Source organism: Meles meles, chromosome 20 (genome assembly GCF_922984935.1).
Source record: "Meles meles chromosome 20, mMelMel3.1 paternal haplotype, whole genome shotgun sequence".
NCBI classification, from domain to species: domain Eukaryota; kingdom Metazoa; phylum Chordata; class Mammalia; order Carnivora; family Mustelidae; genus Meles; species Meles meles.
Genome location: NC_060085.1, coordinates 15606424 through 15628111, shown reverse-complemented (window position 1 = coordinate 15628111; position 21688 = coordinate 15606424). Strand labels below are relative to the sequence as shown.

Here is a 21688-nt window from a genome sequence, read left to right as displayed (position 1 = left end):
TCTGAGTTGGATATCATCTTTATATAAAGATCTTTGAATATGTCTTTGAAAATGTAGAACACAAACTTGAACCATTCCCCTGACAACTAACTAAAGGTTCCTTGCTGGAGAAGAGTTGGCAGTATTTGCTAAATAATTGTATGAATGATGTCTGACATGTTAGGCTAAGTAGGTCTGAGAGGTGTAAACAGCGGAATGTTTATTTTCAGTTCTCTACTAAAACAATGACACTTTCAGTAACTGTTACATATCAATGCTGCCAGAACATTTTTTATCATGTTTGTTGTGATAATGCATTACACATTTTTAAAACTCATAAATTCAGAGTTCTTTTTTGGTTTATTGAAGCAAGTCAAAGAAGGCATGTTAGCCAGAAAATCAAGAAGCCAAGAATAATAACACCTTAGTCTATAAAACCAGCATGTTTTTCTATCGTCAGATTTTTGGGGGCGGGGGGGGGGCTATGTTTTGTAAATCTGTCCATTCTGAACCTCTTACTATGTAAATTTTATTTAACATTAACTTCCGTAGTGCTTATTAGGTGCCGAGCACTGTTCTAAAGCGCTTTACAATGATTAACTGATTCAGTCCTCACAAGAGCCCTATGAGGCAAGTACTATTATCCCTATTTTACAGATTGGGAAGCTGAGGTGCGGAGAGGTTGATTGTCTTGATCAACGTCACAGGTCACATGACTAAAAAGTGCCCGAGCTGGGATTTGAGACCAGGCAATAACTCCCATACCTGCACTCCTAACCATCCCCTTATGCGTTCTCCCCACCAGACTACACTTCATTTGCCTGAGTATTCGGTGAAGGAGGCCTGTTTAGTTATGGACTTGTTAACTGCTCTGTAGGCTGTAGTTAGTTTTGATTCCAAAAGCAGGGAGTCTGTTCAACCATAAATTCACATCCCTTGACTCCTTCTTCTAAAGGAATGTCAAACATGGTGCAGAGGGGACGCTCGCTATGTCTGTTTCAGCCTCCCCTTTCGGATAAGGGAAAAGGTTACATACAAGCTAAGTGGAGCTTAACTCAGAGTAGCTGAGAAGAGCCCTCAACAACAGAGAAGGCTGTTGGATCTGGGACGGATGATGGAGCGAGGCATGGAGACCCCGATGCCAACCATGTGCCTTACTCCCAGAATAGACGTCTAGGCGCTCTTCAAACAGGAAGTATTTGTTTGCGTGCCTGTGAGCGTCTAGTGTTCTTGTGGACTCAGAGAGATGGGAAGCTGAAAACACACCTGCCTAAAAGGAGTTGAGGATTTGCTATAGCTGGAGAGCCCAGGCACTCAAACTAGTGCATAAACAAGACAGTGAAATAAAGTGCCCAATTGAGCCAGTGTGGTAATTAGACGTGAGGCCGACCTGTAATAAGGTGCTAATTGTGCAGGCCAGGCATCAAGGATGAGAGGGAAAGAGCTGCTATTAGCCACTAGCAGACAACAATGACATTACAGAGGTGGAATAAATCTGTCCCACCTAACCTTGGTTAATTAAAGCAGTAAAAGCCAGTTACAGAAGAGCTTGGGGCAACACTGAGTCCGCCGTGCTGAAGTTGCAGGGATTTCTTAAAAGACCAGCAGGGGAACATCTTCCCAGGCTCAAAGAGAGGCAGCCGAGTGCCAGGCCTTTACCTTTGCATTTTCACAATTAGCTCAGAACTGCAGAAAAGCAAATGCGAGTAACTTATTTTCCCTATGGATCTGTTTCCTTTAAACACTTTGATTTGTGCTGCCTGTGCCGTGTCTGAAGAAACACTCGATATAAATAACCTGTCAGTCATACAGGCAGGTCTGTGGCTGTGTTGCTTTTCCAGAAATTACAACTCTTAATTACAGTGGCAGAAAAACTGATAGGACTCCATCGGTACAGCTTATTCTCATATAGAGGAATGGTCTTCGTGTGTGTTTTCCTTTTGAGAAGGTAGCAGGGTGCTTCTCACATCTTTCATTAGGGCATGTGTGAACAAAGGGTGGGGGGGGTCACATATTCTAATTAGCAAGTCTGGAAATACTTAAACACGTGTACCCATGCTAATAGCCCCAGAATCTGGATAGAAATGGAGGAGTGAAGTCAGGATATTGACCTGCTTGGGGGGGAAGGGGAGAAGCAAATGCCACACTGCCTCTAGTTTCTTCTTGTGTTTGCATGTTTTTAATGACTTGCTTTCCTCTTTGGAAACAGATTTCCAGAGACAAATGGCCAGGTTATTCCTAGCTCTTAACTGTGAAGGTAAGAAGGCTTCAGTTCCCTGTCCCACCTAATTCAGTTATCCATCCAAGAAATGCCAGGAAATACCAGGAAAACTTCATCTTTTCATAGTCTTCTCCAAACTGTAAGCTTCCTGGTATGTAGAAACTTGGCAATTGAACTCTGGATGTTTCCGGGCTACCTGAGACATGAATTTCTCCTGGTCAGGGTCTGTGGGGACAGAATTCCTTTGGGTGGGATAAATATCTCGCCTTAGAAAAATAAGCCTAGTGGGACAGATGCAATTCTGGCCACAGTTCTGTTGCAGCAACTTCTAACGTGGCGGTGGACAAAGCGTACATTTCTAAACTGAGAAATAGCAGCAAAAAAATCTAGAAAGGCAAGATGATTAGGAAGATACTGATCTTTTGGTACAAAGACTACTGGGTGTCTATTCCGGTGATCTGGGCTTTGCCACAGATCACTTTCTGTGATTTTTTTAAGAGCAAATCTCTTAACTGTTCTAAGCCTCATCTTACCCTAAAATGTGTATCTTACCAAGATGGTAAAGCTCAGAACCAATCATGGATACACGTCCTGCTTCACTTTTAAAGATTTCTCTCTCTTACCACTTTGTAATAGTTGATGCATTTTAGTCGTGCTTTTTCCACTCTGGAAAAAAAAAATAAGTAAATTAACAAAAGGAAATGATAATTGTTTGGAAAACTGAGCATGCTCAGGAAAATAGCTAACAGTTATTGGTGGATTTCTTTATATGAAGAAAGAACAGGGAAAGGAAGTTAAGGGATGCTTTTGGTAAACATATAAAAATCCAAGAAATTAACAAAATATTGAATTTGTTCCTGAGAACAGAGGATTCAGAATCTCTACCCTGCAGGGGATCTCGGCATGCAGCTCAGTCTTCCCTCGTTTTAGAGGTGAGGCCACCGAGGCCCAGGGAGGGCAACTCTTTAGCCAGAAATCAGGTGGTAGTGGCCGCAGGAAGGGGAGTAGAACTGTGGCCTCCTGACCCCAAGCCAGAATGTTTTAACTTAGCACTAGCCTCCTTTCTGTCTCCGAAACCCTCGATAGATGCGAGAGAGCCTGTCCACAGGCCGTGGATGTGGACAGCCCATTCCTTGGTCCCAAGGTCTTCCCAAGGCTCCGTTCTGGTGTGGCACCTATGGGTGCAGGAATGAAAGGCATCAGCAGGAATCTAACGCTGTATGGCTTCCCTTCTTGCTCCCAGTGCCTTTGCAGTAACCGGTTCTCTTGCTCTCCCCTAGATCTTAGATCCTTCCAAGGGCCTTCTGCTTTTGGTCCCTAAAAAAGCCAAGTGCTTGCCTGGGTGATGTCACAGTGGCTGCATGTCTGCCCATGGCACAATGTGGGGGCAGGTGCCATTTTCAGCACCTCGGGTGGGACCCTTTGCTGGTTGGTCTCTGCCTAGCATGGGTGGGCTCTCTCTCCGAAAAAGCAGCGTGCTGGAACTTAGCCCCCCAAGAAGCATTCTCCAAAAGAAGCAGATTTTAGGGACTCAGTCCTAGGGTGACTGTCCCTGCTGAAGTTTCACATACCTCCTGCTTCCTAGGTTAAGGCAGGATCAGTCATTCCAAATGTTGGCTGGTGTTCAGCCAGGGCACCACCTAAGAGGACAGAATGCTTAAGTTCAGGCCTGTGGCCTGTGAACGCTGCCACATATGAGTCATCCACTAGCACCATCTCCATATAACCATGTGTGGGCAAGAGAGCCAGACAGTAAGTAACCCAAGGTCATGGCGGAGGCACCAGCCCACCTTTCCCTTTGTTTTCTGGTTACGGGGCAAAATTAGTGGTTGCAGTAAGGAGTAAAAAGCAGGCTCTGGAATGAGAGCAGTCTGGGGAATGTACCCTCTCCACTGCTTCTTTAGAGTATGAGCTTAGGCAAATCTCTCCATGCCTCAGTTTCCCTTCTCCCAAAGGGCATGGGAAAGCCAGGGTTTATATCTACAAGGTAGAGCAGATGTGAAGAGCAAAGAGAAGACCTGTCTAGCGCACAGCCCAGTGGCTACGGGGTAGTAGACACCCAGGAAGAATTGAGGCCCCACTCTTAGATTCAGCGTGCCCCGCACTGTGGCAGGAGCCAGGCAGAAGGCCCAGCTGGGAACCTACCCTGCCAGAGGCCAGTGGACCTGATTAGGACAGGTTCACATACTGTGAGAGTAACACACTGACAAGCAGTGTTGTGGAAGGCAGCTGGGTTGGTGATACATTGTTGCCCTTGGAAAGATTTTGTTGCTGGGTTGCAGACTTCTGGAATGCAGGGAGATGGCTGCACAAGCCTGGGGCAAGTAGGGCCTGATAAACTGAGGGGGGGGGTAGTCACCTCTCTAACCGTTTTATGGACCTTCAGCTCACTCCTAGAGCTTCGTTTCTTTACTCAGCTAGTTTGGATGAGGGCAGGTAATCTTGCTAGTCTCTTTCTCAAAGGCTGAGTGTTTAAGGCCCAGAGTGTGTAAGGTAGTCTGGGGGGGGCGATGTGGAGATCCGTTGAAGAGACAGCTGCCGGAAGTCAGTCAAATAGCACAGAGAAGAAAGAAAAAAAAATTTTTTAAAGAACAGGTACAGTAGGCTTCCAGGAGCTAGTGGAAGGAATGTCTGTCTCGAGTCCATTTCTTGGGTTTTTTCAAAAGAAGTCACGAATCTTAGAGATCTAGTCCTTCCCAGTCACTTTAGAGATGAAGCCATCAAAGCGAAGCTGAAGTGACTTTTCCTGGGATCCATGAACTGTGTGAGGGAGTAGGAAGCAGAACTCGTGTTTCCTGCTTGGTCATTCCTCCCCTCCCACTCTGGGAAAAAAAAGAAAGTCATGTGCTCTGCTCAGACTGTGGTCTATAGTGACAGGCAGAGCTGGTTTTGAGACCTGGCCTTACCACTCCCTTGCTCTGTATGACCTTGGGAATATTACCCAGGACTTCTGCATCTTACTGGGTTGAGGTGTAAGAAGGTTGAGGTGCTAGGTTTTTGTAAGAATTACAATGAGCTGCTTTATCTAAGTCCTCAGTCATCATAGGCATTTGGTTCATGCTGGTGCCCATCTCCATTCCTGGATGTTTTGTCTAAAACTTTTAGACAGAGTCTCAGACAGACTTGGATTTCTTCATCTATGGAACAGAAGGAGTTTGGCTCAAATCTAATAGATCGTCTTCTTCCAGCTCTAAAATTCTGACCCAGATGGTGATTTTTTTTTTTAACCAGTTCATGGTACACATGGTCCTTTTTTAAAGTCTCATTAATTTTCCTCATTGTTACAACGGATCATAAAGTACACCTATAAAAGGGGAAAGTGGACTGTGTTACCCAAACGAGTGTAGTTTCTACAGGTCCCCAATGTTTGTGACCTGTATTATGGCATACTCCGTGTGGATGTGATGTAGGAAAGACGTTAGGGTTCCAAGCTGAGGGCCAAGAAAGAATTCTAAGACATCTTTGGTGCAAACAGGTGGTTTTATTTAAAGCAAGGGGACAGACCGTGGGGGGTTGTGAGGAGTGGCCCATCATATACTTCAAGGTGGGAGGGGGTTAGGGATAGTGTAAACCTCCCAGGTATTTTGGAAACAAGGTTTCCAGGCTCCTCAGGGGCCTAGGTATTGTTAGGAGAGGTCATTTATTGCTGTTTAGTAGAAACTCCGTCACAGACCCTTCAGGTGTATAATGGGTAGGTCATATGCTTGGGATGATTGCCAGCATGTATCTGATAAAGGACATTTCCAAAGGAATTTTTATGTTAAAGTAAACTTAGGAATGCTGGGGATAGGGCTAAGATCAAGATGCCTTTTGCGCTTTGCAGAGTATCAGTATTGAGGCAGTTGGGTCCCTGGAGGAAGGTCACTCTGCCTGTTTCAAGGACTTGTCAGTGGGCTGTAGGCAGTAAGGAATTAGTAATTCCTATTCTGCCTTTGTGTCCCGCGTCAGGTGTGTATTTTTTTTTTTTAAGTAGATTTAGAAAGTCAGGAGGTGGTGATCTGGCCACTTGTGGTACAATAGTCCATTGTGATAAGTAAGAGAACTGTTAGCATCCGTTAGCTGTCCAAATCCCAGACTTCGTTCTGAAATGCAGGCCTAGTATTAAGAAGTCTGAGCGTGCACATGAGTCTGTTTTATACGAAGGTTAGGAGGCCAAGGAAAATTTAACTTACGATCCCTATCTGGTCTTCTCGGTGAACCTTATTGTTTATAGGGTTTGGTTTGGGAGTGTGATGTTTTACTTTTTTACTTTTTTTTTTTTTAGTGTTTTTTTTTTTTGTTTTAAGATTTTATTTATTTATTTGACAGACAGAGATCACAAGTAGGCAGAGAAGCAGGCAGAGAGAGGGAGGAAGCAGGCTGTCTGCTGAGCAGAGAGCCCGATGCAGGGCTCGATCCCAAGACCCTGAGATCATGACCTGAGCCGAAGGCAGAGGCTTTAACCCACTGAGCCACCCAGGTGCCCCTTTTTTTAGTGTTTTATTGAAGGTTGAGTATGTCAGAAGACAAGAGACAGGCAGAGCAGGACAGGATCCTCCCGCAGAGAGTGGTGTAGACTTGTCGGTAAAAATCTTCTAGAACAGGCCAGGGCATTCTGCCTGCCTGGACGCCTTCCTTGGCTGGCAGGTCGTGATGCAGATGATAAGGCACCTTTCCTTTGGACCACACCCTTACCTTTTAGAAGAGAAGGTTCAGTGACTCATTCTTTTTTTTTTATTATTATTTTTTTTAATGAAATATTTCAAACACAGTGATTCATGGTTCATTCTTTCTTTCTCTGAGAACCCTCTAAAAATGTGTATAAAATTTACAATCCTTTTGGATACTTACACAAATTAAATTAAGAGAATTGTAACTCAGATAGATTGGTTTTCTACTTCAGATACCTTTCTAAAGCTTCTAGGGCATGGACCATTTATTTATCTTTGAAGTTGTAGGGCTGCCTTTTGAATGCTTTTAAGTCTATCGCTCTGCAATGTGAGAAGTTCTAAAAGTGGCAAACGTTGTATTTTTGAGACAGTAGGATTTAAACCATAGAAGGTTATTTTTTTTCTTTTATTCTTTATTTCCTTTCAGTGTTCCAGAATTCATTGTTATGCACCACACCCAGTGCTCCATGCAATACGTGCCCTCCATAATACCCACCACCAGTCTCACTCAACCCCCCCATTCCCCTCCCTTCCAAAATCCTCAGTTTGTTTCTCAGAGCCCACAGTCTCTCGGGGTTCATCTCCCCCTCCAATTTCCCCCACGTCACTTCTCTCCATCTCCCCGTCTCCTCTGTTAAACCATAGAGGGTTATTGATATACTCGTTAAGATGAATTTCAATTGAGAAAAAGGATGCAAGGACCAGAAAAGATCCTGCCTTCTTTCAGGGGACCTTTTAAGTGATTATATATGGGTAGACTGAGTTCTTTAACCGTAGTAAAAATTAGTTTAGGTGAGAATTCAATGTTTAGGGCAAGTTCAAGAAGATACCAGATGCCCTCCCCACCACCCCGCCCCCAACAGCAATTCAACACAGTACTAGATTTATTGCAATGTTAGCTACTCACCTGAAACAGATGCTGACCTATGTTAAAAGCCTCCGATTTAAGGGTTTCTACTGCCTTGTTGAGGTTCATGACATCGGCTAAGAAGTTGATGAAATTGAGTTGAACTGTAGATGAACAATACGTTCCTCCAAGTAGGGAGGGACCCAAAAAGTTGAATCCTTAAAATAAATTACTTTGGAGTATTTGGATGACCGTTGTCTCTAAGTCAAGGGAAAATACGCTCGATTTGACTTTATTCAGCCCGTCTGTAAACAGATATTTCATACAGGTTGGGTGTGTTAATGCTACTTTAATCTGTACAGTCCCCAAAACCTACTTCTGTGCGGTGTGTGAATGCGTGTGTGGATGTGAGAATGTGAGTGGGTGTGGTGTCTCAGGAAGGTAATCCTCAGAAAGTACTTTGAGACGCTTTTACGGATTTTAGATCTAGCTGAACTAATCCGAGACTTGGAGATAACATCTTATCTCATGAAAGTCAGTGAAGTTGGCAGTCTGAGAAGACCTGTGGCTCCTGGGACACTTGCTGGGTGGATAGCTTGGGGGGAGGATGCATCGAATACAGAATTTGTATGTTTTATGGAATGGCTTTGACCCTTACACATAAAGCCTGGGCTTCGGGTCAGTTTTTTTGAGGCAGGTGATGGATTTATAAGGTTTTGCCTCCTCATTCAACAAAGATGAGTAACTACAGGCACTGCATCTGGACTCTTGCCATCACCAATGGCCGGCACTTGACTGGGCATCCAGCCTAGCCAAACTGCTGATGGGCCACAGTGGGATGGGACCTGGGAGCTTGATGGTAGCATCGCCCTTTCAGACCCCTTTGTATTGCTCAGCCGTGGATAGGCAGTGTGGAAATTGAGTCACGAGTGTGTACCACAGAGCCAGCCCAGTACCCCACATCCTGGGCTTATAGGACCGCAGACTGCATTTCACTGGAAGCATTTGTGTCCACCTGTCTGGGTTACTGGAGGAGCACACTTGTGGTCAGGTATGATGAAGCATGTGAGTTATAGATCTGGAGGCAATTCGGGGGGGGGGGGTTGTTTTTGCTTTTGTTTTAGAAAATTATCACCACTTTCAGTCACTTCTCAGTTTTTTGCTTCTGAAACTCTAGAGGGGAGGACTAGATGATTTCCTTAGAATTCCCACATGCTGGGATAGCCCAGAGCTCAGAAGGTCATTCTGACACCACGCTGCATGCTCCTTATCATCTGGATCGCTCAGGACGAGCCCCAGAACTCCTCCCGTACCAAGAATCCTCCTATGACTTCCTTACCCCCAGGGCTTAGTCCCTTCACCTTTCTGGGCCTCAGTGTGCTCCTCTATGAGGTAAAAGAATAATGACTTTGGGCACGGATTAGTCACATATGGAAAAGCCAACTCTTTTTTTTTTCTAAGATTTTATTTATTTATTTGACAGAGATAGACAGTGAGAGAGGGAAAACAAGCAAGGGGAGTGGGAGAGGGAGAAGCAGGCTTCCTGCTGAGCAGGGAGCCCAGTGTGGGACTTGATTCCAGAACCCTGGGATCATGACCTGAGCCAAAGGCAGACACTTAATGACTGAGCCACCCAGGCATCCCCAAGCCAACTCTTCTTAATGCTCTAGAACTGTTGGCCAAAACAGTACGACATAGATAACTGTAATTAAATTTGCCAAGCAATCATTGTTTTCGATCTATCTTTGGAAACAAAATATAGAAGAGGAACAGAAAACCCAGTTCCACCCAGCTGGAACTCTGGCCTGTTGCCTCAGTGTCTCCCCAGCTTGTTGACCTCTGGTGGACTCCAAGACCTCCCGTGTGTCTCCTCTTGTCCTATCAGTGCCAGAGCGGTCTTACCATAGCATGACTAAGGCCCAGCTCGTTTCCTCAGAAACTGGGGGCCTCCCTGGTACCTGCAGGGTGAAGTCCCAACACCTCGAAGCTCAAGGCCTTGTAAAACATAGCCTTCATAACATAACCCTACCTTAAACTTCATTTCCACTTAGAGCCCCCCCACCTCCTGTTCCCAGCACAACCTGTGTATGCGCATGCTCACGCACACAGCCCCGGACATCCAGCCCCCACAACCTGTGTCACCACTGTCCCTGCCTTAGAGTGGAACACTTCACCTGGCCCTGTGCCCTGCTCAGATCCTCTCCCTTTAAATGCCCTGGCCCTGAGGAAGTCTGTTGATCTCACTTCTGGACTTTGGGGTTTGGGGGGGGCGGTTACTGTTTGTCTCTCCATTGTGCTGTTCATTAAAACCTATGTGTTAGGGTCATTGTGGGATAGGTCTGTCTGATTTCTACATCCTTTCATTCAAGAAATAAAGATGTGAGCACATACTCCTGCCAGATACCAGGCTCCAAGGCCAAACAAAATGGGACTTGCCGGTTAGTAGAACAAAGCAAGTAAGACTAGTCTGAGCAGATTGGGAGCTGGGAGAGGGAACGGCAGGGCCTGTACTGGGCAGCACACATGCCTTCCCTTGTGAGTGAGCCCCCCCGCACAGTTCCTTACACTTAGTGGCTGCTCCAGAAGTATGTTTTTGAATTGAACTGAACTGAAGACTGGAGAATTCAGAGGGTCAACAGGGCAAGGGAATGGAGTGAAAGGTGTGGGACACAGGGAGGACTGGAGAAGGCCACCCCTCTCAGGGTGTGAGCTGGTAGGCAGGATTAAAGGTCCCCGGATCCTCCAGCCTCCTTGTATGCACAACCCAAAGGCCTGAGCAAACAGTACTGCCCAACGCTCCAAGCAAGGGACTCGTGGGGAGTCGGACATAGGCAAAGAGCCACTCCTCAACCCCAGTGCTTGGAGTTTCCCTGATTCAAAATAGAAAAGGGAAAAAAGGTCAACATTTGCTTATCCTAATGTGGTCATTAGGGGCAGAGTGAAGGGAAGGTGCACTGTTTGTTCAAGGTGAGGTTTTCCCCATACTTGTCAGATTTCCAGTTAGCTAATTTAAGGAACAGATCCTTATTGGAAAGCTACTTCCATTGCTCGAGTGGCCTTGGGGTTAAGCAAACTCTTTATCGCAGTGTGCCTTGATTGGTTTTGAGCAGGATATTTTGAAACTCTGAAGTGTGGGTTGGAATGTGAACTTGAGTTCAGTACTTGGTGTCTGACTCTGCCAAGGGTGCCCTTGTCTGAGTACTGGCCCGGATCACAGGTTCTCCCTCACCAGTGAGGGGAGAACAGAGCTCCTGTATACGCTCTTTGGTCCACATTGTTTGAAGATGGAACATTCTGTTTGCTTAAATAAGAGTCACAGTCCACTTACTTCACAGTCCTACTTGGTGCTCCCTCCAACATCTAGGATATGTCTGTACCCCTGAAAGGAAGCAGACAGGGCCTCTAGAGGTGGGCCTGGAATCACAACGCTCTGGCATTGTACTCAAGCATTTGTGTAATGAACACACAGTAAATGGCTGCTATGTGCCAGGCCTGGGGCTAACGAAAAGACAGGGCTTCCAGCCCACAGGAACCTTATGCTGGGAAAGCATAGCAGGTGTTCCCTAAAGGCCTATTACCTAAAATGAATACCCTTCTTTTACAAACAAATAAAACTAAACCTGGTTTAGTTTTATTTGTTTTCCAGCCCATAGCCAATTAGTGGTCATAAATAGAGTTTGTCAGGGGGATTGGTAAACTGTCGACACAGAAATGATAGTAGCCAGGAATGGAAGAGGAAGACAAAGAACCAGACAAAGGAGATGTTGGAATTGGAATTCTAGTAGTCTGAACAGGCCAGCTGGTGTGAGGCCAAGAGCTCAGTGAGTCTCCACGACTCCTGAGGACATCATTCCCTGACCCACTCCAGTAATTGATGTTCCGGAAATAACTAAATCATTCCAAAGAAATGAATGGTTATTGTACTTAAGACAGGAGCAGGTATAGTGTTTTATTTTTCATATCCACCTTAACCATCCTAATGGTTAAAATGCGTATCTGCTCAGGGACAAGCCACAGTTCCTGGGAAATTTACTTACGTGGAAGGGTCTGTTCCTCAAGTTGTTGCCATGTGTACAATCAAGAATGAGTAATTGACGAGAGGATACAATCAGCTGGTCTGAATATACTACGAGCCTAATGAAATCACTGCAAATATCTCGGCGGGAGCAGTGCTCTGAAATTTATTTTCAGTGATGATCCGTTTCAGAAAACCACACAGAACCCTTTGATGGAGTACCCATGTTTCAGGGAGATGACCGTTGGGCTGTAGACGACAGGGGGTTATGCTGCCACAGACATGGGTGGGGCGGGGTGAGTTGTAACCACCCATCTCTGTCGCACTGAGCTGTTCTGCAAAGAAAGCTGGAGCCAAAACAGATCTCACTTATCTGGTGGATAACAGCCACCTCGAACTGCGGGTCAGCGAACTTCTGTATAAAGCTAGAGAGTGGGGGCGCCTGGCTGGCTCAGTCAGTGGAGCAGGCGACTCCTGATCTCAGGGTCATGAGTTTGAGCCCCACGTTGGATGTAGAGATCACTTAAATTAAAAAAAAATAAATCTTAAAGGAAAAAACACTAGAGACTAGGCTTTTTAGGCTTGCTGGTCATAGGGCCTCAGCAGAAGGCTCAGCTGTGCCATTGTAATGCAAAAAGCAGACAGAGCCCATATGTCTTCGAATCTCGTGACTGTCGTCCAGGGAAACTATGTGGTTAGTACCCACAGACCTGTATGGCAGCAGGAAAACCTTAGAGAATGCTTGCCTGTGGAAGTTGTCAAAATGCTGAGCTTTCATCAGCTCTGGAATCGTTGTGGGATTTCATGGGATTTCAGCTTTTCATTTGTTGACTTTTGGTTGAATGGAGCTTAGGATGTTAGGATCTGCTGGGCCCGGGTCCAGTCGCAGACACCCCTGTCTGCAGGCTCCTGCTGTCCTTCCATTCGGTGCCTCACAAGGGCATCCATGTACCTTCAAGCCTCTAGGTTGTTGCCGGCGGCACCAATTGCCGTTCTCTCGTGGTGAACACAAAGTTGCTTTATTCGAAGATTCTGGTTGACAGCCTGTGCGAAACCACGGCTTTTACCCTACTTGGGGTGGTTATTCCATACGTCATGACTCCCCGTCCGTTGGCTCCCAGCATGGTGTACCCAGCGTGTGATAGTCACGCTCTTTCTTTGTGGAGTCATACTGCCTTTCAGCTATTAATTCTCCGCCATCCTGGGGAGGGGAGGCCCCGGCCTTGTTATTAGCCTCTGCAACTGTGGACCCCGAGTGTCCGTCATTTTGAGGAGCGGTGACTGCTCTGCCCACTCAGCTTTCTGGACACGTCCTGCCTCGTCATGACTGCAGCATATTCAGTCCAGAGGCTCACTCCATGCTGGGGCTGAGGGCAGGGGAGGAAGAAGGCCAAATGGTAAGGAAAGCCCGGCACAATCACTGAAGGTTTGCTCGTGCCCTGTAGAGCCCCGGCCTCCAGAAAACACGCAGAGCCAGTGCCGCCTGTGAATGGTTTCCGCTGCGACGAAGTGCCTGGAGTTCTCAGGGGCCCAGAGATGTCACTTGCGGTGCCACAGACCACGTCAGTGGCCTCTCGGTGGCGCCGGCATCTGGGGCGAGGCCGGCGCAGTTTCTGAGTGAGAAACCGGCCTGGTGAAGCAACGGGCCGCCACACCTTCCATAAGGAATCAGAGGAGGGAAATGGGTAATTGCTGCGTCTTGCGGCACACGCTGTGGACAGATCGACTTTATTATCGATCCTGAGTTATTTCATTAAATAATGTCTCCAGAGACGCGGGCTGCAGCGTTGGGAAGAAGGGGTGTGTTGCTTAGCTCTTGTTTTGGAAGGAACTGCTGTCTTTCCTAGAGAGAATGTGCCACGTGTGTGGGGCCCGTGGTGTGTGGGCCCTTACTGTCTGCGACGTTCGTCAGGAGCACCTGCAGCTCCCTTGGGCCTCACGCCAGCCCTGGGGGCAGGGGTGCTGGGGCTGCAAGGGGGGTGTCTCCTCAGGTGAGGACATGAAACCTCACAACGCCTCATAGTCGGGTGCAGAAACACCTTTGGACTCATTGTCCAATGTTCGGCACTTGACCCCATCACCTGTGAGGAGGGCAGAACTCAGGGAGTCTCTGATTGCTGGAAAATCAACTCGTTGGGCCATGGGACTGAAAAACCTGGTTGGTTTCAAGAACCTTCCCTCTCCTGGTGATTGTTTTGCCGTTACCATTAGCTAATGCAGTGGTAAGTGAGAACGTCTTCATGGTTGCTGCTTAACCCTGGTCCTAGGTCGCCAGGTCCTTTCCTCCTCCTCATCCCTGTTTACCCCAGACAGCCTTCACCACCAGCCTCTGGGTTTGTCCTTGGCACAGAGGCAGCAGTGTTCATGCTGAAGAGAGTTTTCCCAGAGGGTTTGGTGCTCTGTGCCCCGTCTTGTCTTTTAAGTCACAACTGGAACATGTTTTTTGACACCGTCCTCCCGGTAGATCGATCCCTTGTAAACAGAGACGTGAGTTCTTTCTAGCCCCACTTCTGAGTTGGTATCTTGTGTGTGCAGCTACAGCTCCAGCTGACCTTGGGGAAGGCATTTGCCCTTGGAAGGCTCCCTTTACGTATCTGTCATGTGAAGGCTTTGGGCAAGGTGGCCCTATTTTGCAAAGGCTAAGTTAGCTCTCGGAAGGAAGTAAGAAAGAGAACTTACTTTTTTTTTTTTTTTTTAAGGAAACTCTACACCCAATGTGGGGCTCGAACTCATGACCCCAAGATCAAGAGTCACGTGTTCTTCCAACTAAGCCAGTCAGGTGTCCCAAGAGCTCACATTTTATTTTTTATTATTTCTTTATTTGAGAGAGAGCAAGCTTGAGTTGGGGGGGAAGGGGCAGAGGGAGAGGGGGAAGCAGGCTCCCCGCTGAGCAGAGAGCCCGATGCGGGGCTCGATCCCAGGACCCTGGGATCATGACCTGAGCCGAAGGCAGAGGCTTAACCCACTGAGCCACCCGGGTGTCCCTCATGGCCCACTTTAGAAAGGTGATTTTATCAAGTCTCCTTGATAACAAGACACCACCAATTTTCTGGGTCCTTTCTTCTCTCTTCCAGATGCCAGTATGGACAGAATAGCTTATGATGCTTCTCCCCACCCACCACTTCCGAGACATTGAGCGGAAGCCAGAATACCTCCAGCCGGAGAAGTGTGTCCCACCTCCCCACCCCGGTCCTGTGGGAACCATGTGGTTTATCCGCGACGGCTGTGGCATCGCCTGTGCCATTGTCACCTGGTTTCTGGTCCTCTATGCGGAATTTGTGGTCCTCTTTGTCATGCTGATTCCATCCCGAGACTACGTGTACAGCGTCATCAACGGAATCGTGTTCAACTTGCTGGCCTTCTTGGCCCTGGCTTCCCACTGCCGGGCCATGCTGACGGACCCCGTGAGTATGTCTGGGCCTGTTTTAACCAGCCCACACTCTCCTCCTCTGGCCCTGGCATGGCCACAGCCCGCATGTTCCCCCGGACCTTGGGAGTGTGGAGAACAGGAGGGTCAGGGCTGGGGTGGGAGAGTGAACTCAGGCCCCCCAAGGGGACACCATCTGTGCCACAGCCTCTCCGTCTTGGTAGGAGGATCCTGTATATACACTGGTGTATTCGTGCATGGAGCCTGCTACAGGAGGGGTTTGGCCCCAGGGATACCTAGCCTCTCGTTCGTTGGAAAGACACAGTCAGATAAGTGGAGACTGGGGACAGATTAGCAGAGTGGAAAGCATGGTGAGGGGGGAGGGGCAGTGGGTGAGGGCAGGGCTTCCCCGGGAAGACAGGACTGCAGCGTGGTACTCTGGAAATTAAAGCCATATGCAATTCCAGGAACCTGCACGGAAACGGCCTTCACTTTGGGCAAGGCTCATCTTTTCCTGAAAAGCTGGACCAGCCTGTTTCAGGCGGCAGCAAGTGCCTCTTGGTGCATGTCTGTGGGTAAAGTGGTCGTGTTCTGCCTGATGCCTTAGTTGAATACAGCAGGCTGTGCCAAAGGCCCTTGGGTGTCCTGCGTCCCGGTAGTAGGCTCTCCAGTCCTGGTCATTGTCTCCCATGGGAGAAGCGAGAGTGCGTGATTTGACAAAGACCTCCTGTGGCTCTATTTGTTTGAGTGCGTAGGACAAGTATGTTTAAATTAAGAGAGGGAAAGTCCTGCTACTGGCCGTGGCATTGGCCACCCAGACCCTGTTTCTGTGAGCCCCAGGGAGAGCAAAACAGAGAACCTGGGTCCTGCTCATTCCCTCCTCAACGGGCTCCATTTCCTGCCAGTTCAGGCATCCCGAGAGAGAGCCGCTTTCCTGGCTCGAGTCCACCTCAGCAGCCGGTCCAGATAGTACCTCTTCTCCTGCACATGCTGGCACCATTAATGGGGTCCTCGATCAGCCGGGCCCTGAAGGGCCAGGCGTACAGGCTCCCCCCCAACTCTCTGAAAAGGAGAGCGTTCCTGTGAAACCTTTCCTAAGCTATAAACGGCTACAAGCAAACAAGCAATTCACATTTTGTAAAAGCAAACATCCTCTTCAGATGTCCTTCTGTTGGCTAAAACAGATACTGAAGTGGGTCTTTCGTCAAAGCAAAGTGATGTAACATGAACGTCGGGGACAGGGGGGACCCATACGTGGTTCCAACCAGCGTGCCCTCTGTCTGGAGAAGACAAGTGAGGCCAGCCCCGTGCGACAGAGGCTGTGGCAGGGGCAAGCCTGGGTTGCTGGGGCAAAACAAGGGAGAGGGGGGACGAACCAGTGTAGACGACGAGGATGGCTGCTGGCTGGCACGGCCGGCCAGCTGTTGCGAGAGCAGCATCTGCTGGCCGGGGAAGTGGCGGGTGGTGGGCCAGGAAGACACGGACGGTGGGCCGGGCGGAGAGAGCAGTGGGCACACAGGCGTGTGGCCAGCACCCTGGAGCTTTGTGGGATGCGGGGACCTAAGGAGGAGAATGGGTTTGGATGGCAGCTGGCTGAGGAGAGGCAGTCTAGAGTCCCTGAGGATTTTGAGTAAAAGAGTGTCATTTTACGGGGATCATGCTGGCAGCCCTGAGGAAGAGCCCCGGGGGCCCTGATGAGCGGAACAAAGTGAATGGCGTGCTCATTGACGGCCTTCGCCATGAGAGGGCCTTTCTGGACAGTGGTGACAGCTGTGAGCAAGACAGACCAGAATCCCTGCCTCCTTGGAGTTCACACGTTAGCGCAGAGGGTCAGACAGCGAAGACGGGAGCCAATGAACAAGGTGATTTCAAACATCGATAAGTATTTTAAGGATAGTTGAAGAGTGCGATCAGGTGATGTGGTGGTGACTTTTCTGGGGTACGGGGGAGCCTACCTTAGGGATCTGAGAAGGGCAATGAGCGGAGCCCTTGAAGCTAAGGCCTAAATAGCATGGAGGTGTGAGTCAGGCCAATGAAGCTCTAAAGGCACAGCCTTCCCAGAAGGGGAGAGAGTAGGTGCAAAGGCCCAGAGGTGGGCACGCACTTGGCATATTTGGGGAACAAGACTAAAACCAGGGTGATTGCCACATGGTGAGTGGGAGCAAGAGGGGTTAGTTAGAAGAGGTGGATAGGACAGCAGAAGCCGAATCGTGCAGGGCCTTGAGGACCTCATGAGAGCTGGGCTCTTCATTCTCACGCAGTGGGAAGCCATCAAAGAGGCATGACATGACCTGATTTTTTTTTTAATTTTTTTAATTTATTTATTTGACAGAGATCACAAGTAGGCAAAGAGGCAGGCAGAGAGAGAGGAGGGGAAGCAGGCTTCCCGCCGAGCAGAGAGCCGGATGCGGGGCTCCATCCCAGGACCCTGAGATCATGACCTAAGCTGAAGGCAGAGAGGCTTAACCCACTGAGCCACCCAGGTGCCCCCATGACCTGATTTTTAAAAAGACAGTGCCTTGTGCTTATAACGAGGGTTTGAGGTGGAGCAGAGACCCAAGAGGACTGGAGGGATGGTGGTGGTCCACACACGGCATGGTTGGTGGCTAAGACCAAAGTGGGAGCAGTGAAGCTGGACAGAGCTATTGGATTTGGAGTGTATTTTAAGCCACTAATTCTCAAACCTGGCTGCACACTGGACTCCCTTAGGGAGCTTTGAAGAAGTACAGATGTCTGGGCCCCATCCCCAGAGATTCTGCTCTGATTGGTTTGGGACAGGGCCCTGGGTATGGGGGTGTTCTAAACTCCCAGGCGTCCTCTGTGTTCAGCGAGGTCTGAGAACCACTCTTCCGAAGGGCTGACAGAACGGAGAGGGACTGGAGAGTGTGCCTTCCAGTGTCTTGGCCTGAGCAGCTGGGGCATTGCTCATGCCGTTTATTAAGTGGGAGAGTCGAGGAGAACGGATTTTAGAGGGAAATCAAGGCTTCTGTTCTGGCCAACTGTGTCTGTATTATACGTAAGCAGAGATGACAGGTGGACAGTAGAGAGCCAGGTTTGGGGCTGGTGGAGGGTCAGGATCAGACAGCTTCGTGCGGCGTCATTGGCGTCTAGAAGGCGCATGAGTCAGGGCACTGGATATCAGGAGGACAACAGTGGGAAGGCTCTGGCCTGGCATTCCAGCTGCCCTCACACCACGCGTCCTTTTCCCCTATGTTGACTCGAGTGGCCTCTCTGGGGGTCTCCTGTATTTGGATGATTTGGATGATTCTCACGGCTTCCCATCGCTAGTGAGTAAACCATAGACTGTACCCCAGACACCAGCCAGCTTCCCATCGGTGTGTTTTGCTGGTGGCCCCAAAGAAAACTGGGCCCCCAAATGAAGCATCTGTCAGATATCTAGCATTACTAGTAGGGGGAGCAACTCCAGACTTGTCCTAAAGGCGTGCCCCGCCTCAGGCTCTCCAGCTACCTGTTTTTCCTCTTTCCCAGCACACTGATGTGTTATGCAAAACCCAGTTCTATGCAAAACCAAGCCCGTTCAGAAAGAGGTGGGAGGCCCTGGGGCAGCATGGGGAGCCTCAAACTCACACTGAAAACAGATCACATTGGGGTTCCTTATTAACAGTGCAGGATGGGTGTGTTTTTAGGAAGGTGCCAACACAGGGTCCTAAGGAGCTCCCTAGCAGGATTATAATGTTTTGTAGCTCAGGAATTCATGTTCTTCTCAAACTATCTCTGTGGGTTATAAACAACATATAACAATGTATGCATTGTTTGTCATTTGGGTTTGTTGGTATTACTAGGTTATATTTTAAAAAAAAAAAAAGAAGAAGAATCTCTTCTAGTCTCCCCCACACAGTTGCTAGACCCCTTCCAGCTTTGAAATCTTACCGCCATTGGACCATCAGGACAACTGTAACCGCCCGCAGCTTTCTGGACCGGTTAGCAGTCATTCCCCCACCGCAGTGGGAAACCGGTCTGTGCAGAGCTTGAGCAGGGAAGGGAAGAGGGAAATGGCTCACAAATGGAGATGAAGCTCCCATGGGAAGCGGGCTCAAAGGGACGGGCCTGGAAGGAGAGGGAAGGGAGCCAAAAGGGCCTCACTTGGAGGGGGGGTGGGGGGAAGTGGGGGGGGGGGACGTCTGGCCTAGAGGCAGCACAGTGTGGGCAGACCCCAAGGCAGACCACAGTCAGGTCTGGGGTGCGTTCACCTTGCTTACACGGAGGGTGTGTCATGTCAGGGACTTCTCTGTGTTCCCGAAACACCTCAGAGCTCTGGAGGGGGCTCTGACCGCCCAGAGGAGGCAGCCTCTTGAAAACAAACCAGGCTTCAATACTCTTATCTTGGTACCCATCTCCCTCCCCACCCCAGCCGCAGCGCCACCCCTTCTTCCTTTCCCTTTACAGACACACTTTAATTCCTCATCCTGTGAGCTTCCTCGGGAATTTAAAATTTAAATCTGAAATTTTAAATCTAAAATTTAGATTTGGGACATCTGTCTGTCTCCCGGAAGCTGCTTAAAGCTGAGAGGCCTACCTTGTCCCATTTTGCCCTGGCTGCCAGGAAGCTCAAAGCCAAGCCGCTGTGCAGTCATAATAATCGTATAAACCCTTCTGATCACTTACTGACCAATCACTTACTAACTCATGACCGGAAATGATCCCAGATCTGAGATTTGACAAAAGGAGGCATATAAATCAATTTAACCGCATTGTTAAGGAAAAGAAAATCCATCTGTCTGCCTGCCCCACTGCCCTTCCCTCCCTATGAATCCCATCTTGTGAACACCTTGCCCTACATGGACTTTACACGACGGTCTCAGACCACTGCAGGCCTCTCTCTCAGTTTCGCCTGCCAAAACTCATCCACGTGCAGCTGGCGTTCCCTTCTGGAGCCGCTGTGACCTCATCGATTACACGCTTGCACAGAGTCGGTTAGCAAGTATTTACTCGGGCTGGCAGCATGGCGGCAGGCCCCCAGAACACAGAGGCGGGATGGCCCTGGGGCCTCCCGCAGAATGCCAGGTGAGAGGCCAGCGCTGGATGCAGCCAGAGGTTCCTACCCTGTTTCCCCAGGTCAGGTCAGGTGAGTTGCCTCGGAGGTCATTCTCCCTCGTGCCAGGCAGCTTCTCATACCTGCCACTGAGCAACTTAGAAACACCAACTGAAAAATCATTCTGGCTCCAGAGAGAGGAGAGTGACCCATTTGGGGATTACCTACTTCCCATCTTTCTGCAGAGGAGACAGGTGGCCTGTGACACAGGCCTGGGGCTGGTCACTGTGTCCCTGGCAGAGCTGATTAAGGGAGGGTTTCTGCCCGGACAGCAGGTGCACTCATTCCTCAATCCCAGGAGCAGAGAGCCTGATGCAGGGCTTGATCCCAGGACCCTGGGATCATGACTCGAGCCAAAGGCAGACGCTTAACGACTGAGCCACCCAGGCGCCCCCATTTCAGTCTTAATGTTAGTGTGCTGATACAGTTGCTGGCAGGAGAACGATATCATCACATCAAGGCAACTATAAAAAAAACCTCTTCAATCAGCATCTCATAAATACCTAAGTTGTCTTCTGATAGAGACGAGGGTTCTAGACGGGGATTTTCTGGGTCCAAATCCTGATTCTGCCACCTGTTAGCCATATAATCTTGGGAAGTCACTTGATTTCTCTGCTTTAATTACCTCATCTGTAAAATGGGGAATAACATAGTCTCTGCCTCATAAGTTTATTGGCAGAATTAACCAAGAGGATACAATAAAGCACTTGGAACTATGCCTGGAAAGGAGCACTCAGATGTCTGTTGTATCGTCGTTATCCTTCAGCTTAGGTTTATTGAAAACATGCTCCTTGCCAGGCCCTGGGCCAGGCACTGGGCTGCAAATTGAAAGACATTGTCTCTGTCATCCAGGAATTTACAGCCACGCATGATCAGTGTGTACTTAAATGATAGGTGTTACAAGACAAAAACAGGCCCAGGCAGCAAAGGCCAAGTGAGGGCTTCTGTCTTGCTTGGGTGTGGCCCAGGGCTGTGAGGAAAAAGCAGAGGAAGATCCCAGGGTGAGCTTTGGTTCCAGTGCAAGAGGCAAGCAGGTGCCCGGCAGGCTGGGGGGAGGTGCTGACGTGGGGTCCCTGGGGGCCCAGGAGAAAGACTTGGAGGATGCAGTGCCTTTGGGAAACTGCAGGTAGTCCGTGGGGGGGTGGGGGGGGGATGTGCGCCACTGGATCCGTGGTCCAGGGCTGGCTTGAGGCAGCCCTGAACAGGCCTCACCCAGGAGCTCGGACGCTGGGCCCCAGGGGAGGCTCTGCGAAGCCTGGGAAGGTGCCCAGGCAGGGAAAATAACATGGCCGGATTCCCATTTTAGAAAGTTTACTCTGGGAAATAGTAAAGGAGAATGGACAGAGGTGGGAGATGCTCTAACATCTGGGGCGTGTGAGCATGGGTCAGAATGAAGACCACAACAGCAGCGTGGAGGGGAGGACTGGGATTTGAGGCAGAGTTTGGGGCCAGTATGTAGGGCAGAGGGTTCAGAGAGCTGGGGATGGCTGCGGATTTCTACACTGAATGCACGGTAACCAGATGTCCCATAGGCCAGGGAAGGGAGAATAGAAGCAG

At 49.0% G+C, this 21688-nt stretch overlaps 1 protein-coding gene across 2 annotated transcripts in view; it reads left to right on the top strand.

Annotated features, from left to right (window-relative positions):
* The window catches only part of ZDHHC3 (zinc finger DHHC-type palmitoyltransferase 3), a 54337-nt gene that overhangs the window by 2618 nt on the left and 30031 nt on the right, over positions 1-21688 (top strand). For both annotated transcript variants that reach the window (XM_045990519.1, XM_045990520.1), the window contains exon 2: positions 14786-15115. In XM_045990519.1, the coding sequence (XP_045846475.1) occupies positions 14810-15115 (306 nt within the window). In that variant the 5' untranslated portion in view covers positions 14786-14809. The remainder of the gene's footprint in view (positions 1-14785; positions 15116-21688) is intronic.